Source organism: Chironomus tepperi, unplaced genomic scaffold, assembly GCF_022539635.2.
Source record: "Chironomus tepperi strain 1889 unplaced genomic scaffold, CSIRO-AGI_Ctep_v1 contig_174, whole genome shotgun sequence".
In the NCBI taxonomy this organism is placed as follows: Eukaryota; Metazoa; Arthropoda; class Insecta; order Diptera; family Chironomidae; genus Chironomus; species Chironomus tepperi.
The window spans coordinates 630,691-643,248 of record NW_027226296.1 but is presented as its reverse complement, the minus strand read 5'-3'; the positions used below and the strand labels follow the sequence as shown (position 1 = coordinate 643,248).

The following is a 12,558-nucleotide window of genomic DNA, read 5'->3' as shown; positions in this document are numbered from 1 at the left end:
CAAACTGTAGGTTAAGGCTTGAATTCAATGGCCCTGTAACACTAGATATCTATCTTTAAGCTACCACACGCTGTTACTTGACCATATATGAACTTACTTAGAATGACATTTTATTTAAATCCGGTTGTTTTCGCCAAGTGGCTGCCATTTGGTTCTAAATATACTCCTATCTCGTCGCCGTGGAGGCATCATTTGAATATGTGCCGATCGAGCATGCTTTGTTCCTTGAACTTTATTAAAGAGTCTATGTTGGGTATTTAATTGAAAATCCTTTAAAGCATAATATAGTACAGATCGGAATTCTAGCTATACACAAGCTTAATCAGTTCTATATTCCATGACCTTTTATTTAAATCACAGTTTCCTATCCCTCCAACTTTCCCTTTCCTTACAAATTACGCACAATCCATTTATTCCGAACACGGCATGAAGATGCATTCATAAGCTCCGCCCATCACCAACAGAGCGAGAAGGAAGTAGCAACAGACAAGAACAGAAAGAAGTTACATGAAATTGAAAATGATTTCATTACGAAGAGGCGAAAAGAAAAATTTCATGTTGGGGTTGTAGTTTCGTTTGGATTTATGTCTCAATTTTTCTTTACTTTTTTTCCAACTTCTCTCATCTCCTCGACCCCATTTATGCAGTCGTTACTCGCTATTTATTTTATCAAGTGCTGTTTTTACGATTTCGCGCTAGAAAATGTTGCCGATTTGGAAATAATCATAAATTTCTCGGTGCTGTTGAAGTTGAATGGAAGGCAAAACGGGAAAAAGGAAAAGAATCTTTATCATCAGTTGGGCGCCTTTAGCCTCAACTTTTTTAAATGGTTTTTAAATGTTTCTCTTTACGATAATTTTTAATGTAAATTTTATTGGAGTTTTTCTCAAGTTTTTTTTTTCGGTATTATATCAAATTAATATTGCTTACCGCACCACTTAGGAGTCTCTTTTTCACATCCATATATTATGTATAAATTTCCATCTCAATGGATAAAGTTTGCGCAGTGAATTTTTCATCTCGGTCGGTGATTTGCATAATGAAATTAATTACAAAATGATTTCTTCTACAATAATTGCATTAGAGCATTGCCATTTACCGTTTGTGATGTTGTTGTTATGGAATATTTATGCAAATTTAATTTAAATTGTTTAATGGAGCGTTAATTGTAATTGAAAATTTATTAAAAAAATTTTTGGTCACTAAAGTTTTTCATTTGGGAAAAAGTTTTGGTTGATTTAGTCATTGCACTGCTGATTTATGTGGTTTGGGAATGTATTGAAATTATGTGGTGACTTTATTGCTGCATTTTAATATTTGAGACATTAATTTTGCATATTTTGGAACTAAAATTGCTTTTTTGGCGGGAATAATCAATGGATTTTTATACAGTAATTACGGATGGATTTGCTATGCCGTTTAGGTACCTAACTATGAATCTTAACGTAACTAGAAGAGCGTATCGCTTTAGAGACTAGATTTCAAATTAATGATGACTTTCGAGCGGGACAATGTGGCGAACTGCATTTTACGCCGCAATAACGTCTCGAAATCAGCCGATACGGTGCCGTCAAGGTAACTTTGCATCATACCTTTAATACGGCGACGTAGCGGTACCTTAACAAACACGTTGTGCTGTTCCGTACCATCAATAATCAATGGCACTTTCATTTAGCAATAATAATACTCGGTAGTCTAGTGGTGAGTATCTTCATATGAAGATAAAGTAGAAACTTAAGTAAAACTAGGTTATTTTTTCGGAAATTGTTTATTTTTTCTCGCATTTATAAATACATAATTAAATTTTTAATTTTTTTCTTCAACTAAAATCGCAAAAAAATGAGTTGATTCTTTCAATGCATTAAATTACAAAATAATTATATTTTTTTTTTTTTCTTTATCATAATGTTGTAATAAATGTAAAATAAAAATTTACAAATGGTGTTCTTAATTCATGTCCTCACTTTCTGATAATAAAAAGGGAAGATGCTTAGCATTTAAAATATTTTTTTAAAAAAAATTGTATGTATAATATAATCAATGAATTTAAGCTATAAGAAAAATTCATTTTAAAATGATGATACTTGGTGACAGACGTGACAGATAAGGAAAAAAAGGAAATTTTACAGGATTTTTTTTCATTTAATTATATTAGTTTTTTCGTTTAAATTAGCTTAATAGTAATATTCAATTAATTAATTTTACAACATTGAATTAAACGCTAAATTGTGGATAGCAATGAGCATACTTTGTATAAAAGATAACTTGACATTATAACAAGTTTATCATATGAGGATTAAGAGTTGTTGAGGATGAACATTTTAGATTTTTAAGGATTTTCATGAATTTTCCTAAAAGGTTTCATATCTTAAGTATGAACTTCCCCTCAAGTTTCACTTGATGATCCTTAAAATACCTAAAATGCCTCATCACCAGCAACAGGACATTCCCAATTCATCGTTTCATTTCTATATGCCCACGCATCGCGAAAAATTACACAGATATCTCTATACTCTATACGCTATTCTTCATACTAATATTAATAATTTTCATTTAGTTTTTTTTTTGTTGTTTATATTAATCCTCGTGTTTTTCCCACCCTCATTTTCTATGTCCTATAATTTCCATTTATTCATATTTACACAATTTTTTTTATATCTTTCCGTTTCCTATCAAATAAATAGAAAAATTTCCACCGAAAAATAGTTTTTTTTTTTGTTTGCTGCTTTTTTAACCTCGATTTTTCTTTTAATGGAAAGTGACTTTATATTATTAATTTTCCGGATATTTTCCATATAAGATTCAACTACATCGCTCATGGTTAAAAATTGTTTTTTATCATCTTTCAAAATACAAAAAGTCGCTTGTTGAATCTACCGAAATTTTCTTATATTTTCTTCTTTATTAATACGAAATTCAATGTTCTTCATCATTAATATATTCATATTTTTTTTTAATATCAAATAGTTACCACATCTCGAATCTTTAGTTCATCTAATTCCCTCATTTTTCATTTCATCAAAATTATTTTGCTGTGGGAATTAAAATATTTTTTTTTTCATTCTTATATAGCAATTATCAATTGATCTGTCCCTAGCTATTTTTTGTTTCTGCAGACACACAGAAATAACGGAAGTAATTCTCAAATATAAATTCATTGAGACAGGTCAAAAGTTAATTATTTTTTTTAGAGTTTTGGAACGCTGCTTATTTTAAAAACAGATCATTATATTATAGTAAAATTAATGACTGATTATTTAGTCATAATCATCATCATCAAAATCACTTTCCTCATCCTCTTCGGAGCTTGACAATTTTCGTCGCTTCTTCTTCGATGAAGACTTCTTTGACGGCGTTGATTTGGCTTTTGAAGGCTTTTGTGTTTGTGGCTTGGGAATGGAATTCACATTTATAGCTTTTTCCTGTGAAATAGAATTGCAATTTGTTAGATTTTATAGACATATTAACTATAAGCTGTCAACGACCAGCTTTTCAGGTAGTCAGGTCAAATAATACTTACAAAATTCTGATACTCAGGCGGAAGATTAACGCGAGTTAAGTTGATTTGTACATTATTCAAATGGACATTATTAACAACAGGCTCATTCATCAGCGTACTTGAATTGCCATTAGCATTTAGATTATCAGACGTTACGGCTTGATTTCTCATTGACTGCTTTCCGAGAGGCTTGTTATCATCGTCCTCCTCATCTTCCTCATCTGGATCTAACTTTATCATCAATTGCTTAAACTGTGGATTAAAAATTTGTGATTTTATTAGAATATGTCTTAAAAGGTCATTTACAGCACAAAGACACTTACCTCTAAATATCTGTCAACTAATACCCGTTTTTGTGATTCATTTAATTCATCTCCAACTTTGGGATCTTCCTTGAGAATTGCAATGGTTGCCTTTGGATTAAATGGCTGAATATGTCGACGTTGCATAGCCTTATCATAAATTTTCGTACTTTCTGACGGTGAGTATTGTGCAATTTTACTGTGGATTGAAAATCAGTCTTAGTTATATCTAAAATCAATATTATTTGAAAAAGAAGCACTTACGCATCGTTAATGCCGTACATATCCTTTAAATGCTGCTTAAGTATTAATAAAAGCATACAGCCTTGAGCTGATGTAATGCACTGTTGTAAATCTGTAGTATCTTCTGGTAATCGTTCATATAAAGCATCTCTATCTTCTTCATCATCCTCATCTTCTAGTGGATTATTTTCCTTATCCTTATTCTCTTCGCCGGGCTTTGGTTTTAAACCATCACGAAAATTTTGAAGCAAATTCGTTCCAGTAACGGAAATAAATAAATCAATTTGATGTATTAAATACAATGGTTCATCTTGAACGACATAAGGAAAATAAGCTAAATTATCAGCTAGATAGAGCATGAAGCTTAGTGTTGATTTTTCATCATCGAATTGTTTAGTCATTGAACCGACAAGAGCTCGTCGATTTGGTTTTGTATTTCTAAGTAACGAATAGACGAATCCATTAAGAGCAGATGGTGGTTCATCAAGTCCTGCTTTGGGTAATCGATATCCACGTGTAGCACGACCATTTGTCTTTTTCTGAATTATACTTTGCAGATGGTATGAAAGTTGAACACCTTGTTGACATTTCATATTCACAAATCCTTGATACTGCTTATCAATCTCCTGCAAATGTCGATCAGCGCTGTGTGATGCCTAATCAAGAACAATATTAATTAATAAATGCAAACAAGCTTTATGTCAATAATCAACTTACTTCCGTCTCAGGATCAGTACTTAGGCAAATGAGATAAGGAACTATTTGTACTGGATGCACAAGACCCTGACGTAAAACAATCTCAACAACACGCATCGCCATTAGCCGTACACTAAAATCTCCATTTAGGAAGGAATTAAGAATTTCCTTTAAGTAGATTTGAATCACTCGACTAGACATTCCTGAGGAAATATCGCACATTTCTTTCAGATCTTCAGTCTTCGATTGTACTTGCCCTGTGAGGAAGAAAAGGTTTTGATTAAAAATTTGATCAAATTGAACTGTTGTTTGCAAAAGTCGTGTTCAGTGCACCACTATGGGATCACTTTGCATAGTACTCAAGTAAGAGGGGTATTGATGGTGCAAAAACCGTGTAGAAAACACGACTATTGACAATTAGAGAAGCAGTACTTACACTCTTTATCATTCTTTGTCATTTTAATCTCCTCTTCCATCAAATAAAGTAAGATATTTTTCAGCACCATTATCTTCAACTCATTTTGGTCGCTCAGATTGCTTAATAAATGATTATAATATTCTCTCAACTCAGGTCGAGTTAAATATTCACAGTTTGTTACACAAAAATAGCCAAGTGCTTGAAGTATCTCACGTTGAATTGGTTGTATATTACTATTGAGAAAATATAATAGTGTTTCGAAAATTTCATCACAGATGTTTGGAGATAAACGATCTAAAAATGGAGAAAGTCAATTTGTCAGTCACAAGATGGATTACCAAAAAAAGTGTATAATGATGCTTACTTCTTTCAATTGTATTTGATCCATTTACATCCACTCGACTAAAATCAAAAAATCTCATTAGTAATCCCACGGTGAAAATGCCACGACGAAAAACTGGTGTGTAAATTTGCTCAGATGGTAAATTTGGATCTCTTATCATTCGCTCTTTTGTGTAAACTAATGCGCGTGTATAAACTCTGTAAATAAATATAAAAGTGACGAGGAATGGTGTTAAGGTACAGTTTAAATTTTTGGCGACAAAAGTTTACTCACTTTGCAAAGCATTCACGAATTAGTGGATAGTTCTTTGTCATTTTGTTAATAACGGCACCGAGACATGCCACGCAACTATGTACGACCATTTGACGTTGCGTCACTATAAGTGTCATCAGATGAGCTTCTAAATCTGACAAAAAGGCATCGCCTGGATGTTCCATAAGTGGCACAACCTGATAATAATAAAATAGCAATTAATTACTTCATGAATAATTCATCCATCATATGTCCATACCTGTTCCAATATTTCGGCGAGTAATGCAAGGAATTTAATTTGCTCATTCGATGTACATTTGATATTCAAATAAGGTTCTAGTGAAATGGCATGTGCCACGATTAATTGTGGTCGTATTTGTGAAAATGAATGCAATGCAGTCACACATCCGACAAGTCGTGCTATATTTGATTTCTCATATTCCATAATTAATGATACTAATCCATCTACAATCTGCTGGCACGATCGAATTAAAACTTGTGAGATTTCCTTCCGTCCTTTTGAGTCGTCTTTTACCTCTTTCGGCTCGAAAACCTGAATGATTAAAGATTTATTGAATAATGATATTGAGTAGGATTTAGGTATAACTTACAGTTTTTAGTAATCCATGGAAAGCCTTTTCTTGTGATGACAGTTCAACATCAATGATTTGATCACATTTACGACGAATTGATTCCTAGAATAAATAATTATATCAAGTATGTTATTTTCTCTCAACAAAGAAAGCTGTCGATAATCATGTGACGTATGATAAAAGTACATTTTTCGCTATATTACTCATAATCATTTGGAAAGACAGATAGAATGAAAGACAATTTTAACGGATTTTTGAGATTTGAATTCTAACGGAAATTACAAATTTGAAAAGGGCATAAGAAATTTTAAAATTCAAAATTTAACGAAATTTAGGAAATAACGGCTTTTACAGCCATTAACATTCTATCAGCTGAACAAAGGAACATAAATTAATTTAGCTCACTACAGTTAGTTGACTCACCTTATCATTATTGTTGCATGGAGTGAACCACATAGTCATAAAAACTTCCATAACTAATTTCTGTATATTCTCCTCGTCATTGACTCGTCGGAGCATTTTAATGCAGATATCAGGTATTTTTGGATGATCAGGAAACTCTCCACAAATGTCACGAAGGATTTTAATAACACGCTTACGTACAGACACGCCAGTATCGAGAATTCTCGGTGATATCATCTCATAATATTGATCCACTAATGTTCGATCGGTTAGAATATATTTACCAACTAAATCAACAGCTGCTTCACGAACGGATATGGCCGCATCGAGTAGCTTTTGTGCGACACCAATTTGCATGTCTTTTCGTGCCAATATCGATTGATCGACTTCAACAATATTACCTAGACATTTCATGGCTCGCGTACGAATCGCAACGACTGGTTCCCGCACAACCAAAATAATTTTCTTTAAATAAATGTCAAAACTTTGCGAGAATCGACGCTTACTCGCAAGATATTGTGCAATGAGATTTGCATTATCATAATCGAGATAGGTTTTCAGGTCAATAATATCACGAGTCGTTTTCTTAAATGGTGCAACTTTACTCAATAAATACTTTTTGCGCTGATCGAGTACCTTAAATATTTCACGATTCAGTTCTGGATCAATATCACGTACTTCCTGTACATCAGAGTCACTTGATTCATCACTATCATCACTACCTCTATGCTTTTTTCGATTATTTGTCTTTTTTGTCTTTTTACGACTTGCATATCCTTTTGCACCATCAGCTATTTCCTTCTTTCGACGATGAATGTCATAATACCATAATGTGAGATAAAAGTGTCGCGAATGATTCCAAACTGGATTCTCTTCTTGACTATTTAACAGTAAATAATCCAATAATATTCTTTGAAGGAATTCCGTTCGTTCCTCTTCAGCATCAATCTCAATCATTGATTCACTATCCAAGTCATCTTCTCCATCTTTCTCCTGTTCAATTTTAATACATTTTATCAGTTCATCCATAGTTTTTACACGATTCCTCGATTTAACCGTGTCTTTTCTTAATCGTGCTGCCACCAGTCCCAAATATTCCAGTGATGCAACACGAATCGATTGATCAACAGACTTATCTGCCATGTATTTTACAAGTACCGTACCAAGTAGAGTTAATAATAATTCTGATGCCGGCCATTCTGGTTTATTCACAGTCGTTAAAAGATCTTGAATGAAATTCTCAAATAGCGGACGGAAATCAGTCTCTGTTGAGCGACTCTTACACTTATTGAGAAATGTTTGGATAAAATTACCGCCAATACTCGTTGCCGTTTTGTATTTCTCCAGCATAAAACTATCTTGATCTATTTTGCCTTTACTCTCGGAATTCTTCTTACGAGATATCTTCTCGTCATCATAAATCTCATCGGGAAGTAACACAGAACATTGAATTAATTGAAGAACTAATGCAGTCATCATTTGAATGCATCCAGCATTATTCATAAGTTTATATGGTCGTAGATTTCTTTTTGAATGCGGTAAACGGTCGACTGATGAGAGAATATCATTCAATATGTTGTGACGATGATGCTTATATTTCTCATTTTGGAATATCTAAAAATAAAGTTTTATGAAAGAGAAGAAAATTTTGAGTAAGACTTCTTTTTGACTTTATTTATTTATTTCTTTCGCGCAAAAAAACGATCTTTGCTACCCCAAGTTAATTCGACGATACCGCTATTTGCTTTTAAAATTATTATTATAGTCACTATTGAATGCTTTTGGTGTTAATTATACGATTTAAATTCATAATAACTAGACTCGACTCAAGTCGGGTTTTGTATGGAAAAAATCCGAGTCGATTTTGAACTAATGTAGCTTTTTTATAAGAATTTATTTAATAACGGTCATTTTAAATTTGAATTTTTCTAACAGAATGTGTCTTGGCTAAAATACCAGAGTCGTATGTTTAACACTACTTTTGACACCAAAGTCGTATGTTTAACACTACTTTTAACTCAAAAGTTCTAAAACAAGAGTAGTCAAACCATGACATTGTCTTGTCACAAAAGTGGTGTCAACTGAACGACTTTAGCACATCACTAGCAATATAGATCGTTTAGCACAAAATAAAGCAGTTAAATATTACTCACCGATGTTACGAGATCTAAGCAAACAAATTGGAGTGTCTCAATATTGTCGACGAAAAACGGCTCAACACCCAACGAACTAGCATGAATGATGATTGTGTCAACAAAGTGGAATTTATTGAATAGCCGCACAAAAAGTTTCGTTAGCTCAACAATTTTCGTATATAACATCGTAATTCCTTTCTGTTGATTGCTTTGCTTTTTCTTATTTTGAGCTTTTTCGGCCTTTTTCTTTGTCTCGATCGTATAGACTGGATCATACGATGGAAAGATTGTTTCGCGTAATTGAAATTGCACAAACTTAATGATAGCATCAATATTATCCTCTTGTAAAAATTTGGTGTCTTTTGATGTATAAATATTACATACAAGCAATGCAGCTTCAATGGCATTTAAAATTTTATCCAAACAATCTTCAGCAACTAAGTCATCCGCTAAGTCTGGTCCAGCTGAGAAATTCTTTGCACTGTGCACACTGCGCATAGCATAATTAATAAGAAGTGTTAATTTCTCTTCAGGAATTGCATCAATTGATGCACGGGCTTTAAGTTTAGCTGCCTCAGAGCTTATACTTGCAAGAAGTGACGGCGATATGCACTCGGGATTATCGTCATTGTCATCATAACTTATTATTTCTGTCTCATCTAATTGCTCAAAGATTTTTTCCATATAATTATTAAATCGAATATATGTATTGGTCTTCATTAGTTCCTCTGTACTCATTTTTGTCGTTACCGGTGCCAATTTCTTCTCAATTCGTCGAAGTTTTGGCTGATTAAATGTCTCCATAACGTCCTCTTCTGGAAATGGAACTTTTCGCTTTAACGGCGCTCGCTTGTCATCCTCTTTCATCTTACTAAATAAATCGGCTGAATTGAGATCCTCTAAACTTGCCAATACTTGTTGCTCCTCTTCTGCCGTCACTTTAACTTTTGATAATGGAATTATGAGTTGCTTGAAATTCATCGCATCAGCATCTGAGATATCAAATGTCTCCATTAATGTTGGCTGTTTTGTTGAGGACGGCGATGCTTCAATCTTTATCTCATGACTCGTTGTAGCTGCTTCTGGTTGCTGTTGCTGTTGAGTTTTTGTAGTAATACTGTTTGTCTCCTTTATGCTTTCATTCTCACTTTTCGGTTGCTGTACATTAAGATGATTCGTATCAGGCGCTGTCGTACCTTGTGCTGGCGACGGCCTTTGTTGTTGTTGTTGCTCCAAATATTCATTATTTCTTGGTGCTGTTTTTTGGTGCGTCACATCATTATTATTATTTGTCTTGGTACTCCTCAAATGCATATTATTAAATTGCTGTTGCTGTTGCTGAATCGATGGTGCAATGTGATTATTTTTTGATTGAGGTATTTGATTTTCAGCGTTCTTAGTCATTGTCTGCGATTGCTGAGTATGATTGTTACCGGAAATGTAATGATTTTGATCTATCTTAACAGCTTGCTCTAGTTGACTTGTATTTATCGTACTAAATGTCTGCTGATTACTATTATTTGTTGTTACTTCTTGTTGCTGTTGCTGCTGCTGTTGTGATGATGTGCAGACGGAAGACGTCATTTGCTGGAGATTACTGCTATTATTACTATTATTTTGATAAAAACCGGTGAGATTTTCTTGCTGGTGATTTAAACTATTATTTGATGTGGTATTTGTATCCAATAACTGTGCGATATTATATGACTAAAATAGTTTGGGAATTGAAAGAAATAGATGTGTAGTAAAAATATCACTTGAACAAATAGTAATGAAATACTTACAGACTGATGTGTCTGAATTGCTGGAATATGCTCTTGGCTATTATAAATGTTAGTTTGTTGATAATTTGTCGTCGGTTGATGCACTAGAAGATCATCAATTGTATGTTGGTATGTTGTCGATGGACCATTATTCAAATTCTGTTGTGGAACCATTGATTGTCCATAATAATTTTGTTGCTGTTGAATAGTTTGTTGATTCGGTGTAGTTGCTGTTGTCGTCGTCGTCGTAGACTGCTGATACATATTTTGTTGCTGCAAATGTCCTCCGGCTTGATATTGTGACGAGGACGTTGATGACGATGAGGATGTTTGTTGTGATTGTTCGAATTGATATTGAAATTGATTGGATGGATCAAAATTATTAAAATTATTGGTGGAATTAAATGATGCATCGTAATGATTCACTTGCATCGGATTGGGATGTAATGAATAATTTTGAGTGAGATTTTGTTGTTGTGCATTTTCAAAATTCAGTGATGATGCAATGGGATTAACTAAAAAATAAAAGACAACACACATACGATGTTTGAACATAAAAAAAAATTAGGAAACAAAAAATTTTTAAAGGCAAGGCAAGTGCAAGCATAAATGATAAAGAGCCAAAGTTAATTAAAATCCAAAAAGGTATGATATTGATGAAAAGCATGTAAACAATAAGCAGTACAAAGATGAGGTTTAAGCAATACGTGCAATTGTGTTGTGTTTAGTGTATTTTTGGGGGGAATTGGATGTGGGACATTGATCTTACCGTATTTCTGATTATAAACATTACTATTAAACACATTTGGTCTCGAAGACTGGATCAATTTTAGCATAAGCGGTGCCTCAATGGTACTTGATTCATCCTTACTATACTCCGGTTTCAGCTCACTAAAATAGACAAAGGTATTAGCATCCAGTATATGTGATTTATTAGTGCGACTGCCTTACATGTGATTAGAATTGGTCTGTTCGATGGCACTGATAAGTTGTTGTGCCAGAACATCGTCCCGCTGACTGAGAACGTTATTTGCTTCTTCAGCCACTCTTGGATGGAATAATAACGATCTGTTTTGTTGAGATGGCAAGGTATCAGACAGTGGTAACTCGCTTAATACTAGAAATAATTAAAGTTAATTAGGTCATATCACTTTATGCACTTTGTTATGCTTACAATCTGATATACTGGTTAGTCCAGCTAAAGTTGTGACAGGGATGTCTAAGTTATTTTCGTTCATACTGAACAGTTTTCATTTTATTCTAAAAGAGAAAAGAAGAAAGTCGATTATTTCATATAAAATGTAGATTTTTAATGGCTGCAAAGTAGAATTCGAGCATTTCCTGTCTTGCCGAGCAGGAATAAGGTCGTTTTCTTGGCAAATTCATACAATGTTGTACAAAAAGCTTCGAGTTCCACTTTTCGCTACTTTCTCAATCATACAAACAATTCAAGAATCTCGTCAAATTTCACATTTTAATGGCTTTCACAGCACTGGATGTTAATTCCATAGATAAAGACGTTATGCTTTATCGATATATCGCATTCTTGACTTGTTTAGATGCCGTTTTGCGCCAGAAAATTAAAAAAATAACTATAGCTTTAAAATTTTACCTCAGAATTGTAAATTATTTCCTTTTCATTCAAATTTTCTCATTTTCTCTTACGATAATCGATGATTCAAAGCTTTTATGTGATCCGTAATCAAATCTTTTACTAATTGAAGCTTAATTAACTGCTTTAAATGCTCGATTTAACTTGTTTTCATTGAAATAATTGCTATATAATATTTTTGTATTTTTTGTAGAATTTGAAATCTTAATGGCGGATAACTGTGTCCGAGAAAAAACAACCGAATCAAACTTTCACATCTTTTATTTTTCAGACAACTTCCCGTGCCTTAATATCAAAGTA

The 12,558-nt window shown here is 33.2% G+C and overlaps 1 protein-coding gene across 2 annotated transcripts; it reads right to left on the bottom strand.

The window, feature by feature from the left end:
* Window positions 1-1,924: 1,924 nt before the first annotated feature.
* Window positions 1,925-12,473, bottom strand: Nipped-B (Nipped-B cohesin loading factor). 2 transcript variants are annotated; one of them, XM_070638472.1, is made up of 17 exons: window positions 12,259-12,473; window positions 11,821-11,906; window positions 11,598-11,763; window positions 11,416-11,537; window positions 10,668-11,161; window positions 8,902-10,590; window positions 6,770-8,362; window positions 6,365-6,448; window positions 6,013-6,306; window positions 5,775-5,950; window positions 5,523-5,698; window positions 5,177-5,452; window positions 4,762-4,997; window positions 4,066-4,700; window positions 3,823-4,000; window positions 3,521-3,751; window positions 1,925-3,422 (listed from the first exon to the last, which is right to left on the bottom strand). In XM_070638472.1, the coding sequence occupies exons 2-17, from the start codon at window positions 11,882-11,884 to the stop codon at window positions 3,258-3,260; spliced, it is 6,579 nt and encodes a 2,192-aa protein (XP_070494573.1). In that variant the 5' UTR covers window positions 11,885-11,906; window positions 12,259-12,473; the 3' UTR covers window positions 1,925-3,257. The 2 variants fall into 2 exon arrangements, with proteins under 2 accessions (XP_070494573.1, XP_070494574.1); XM_070638473.1 differs by having other exon boundaries at window positions 10,668-10,936.
* Window positions 12,474-12,558: the final 85 nt, after the last annotated feature.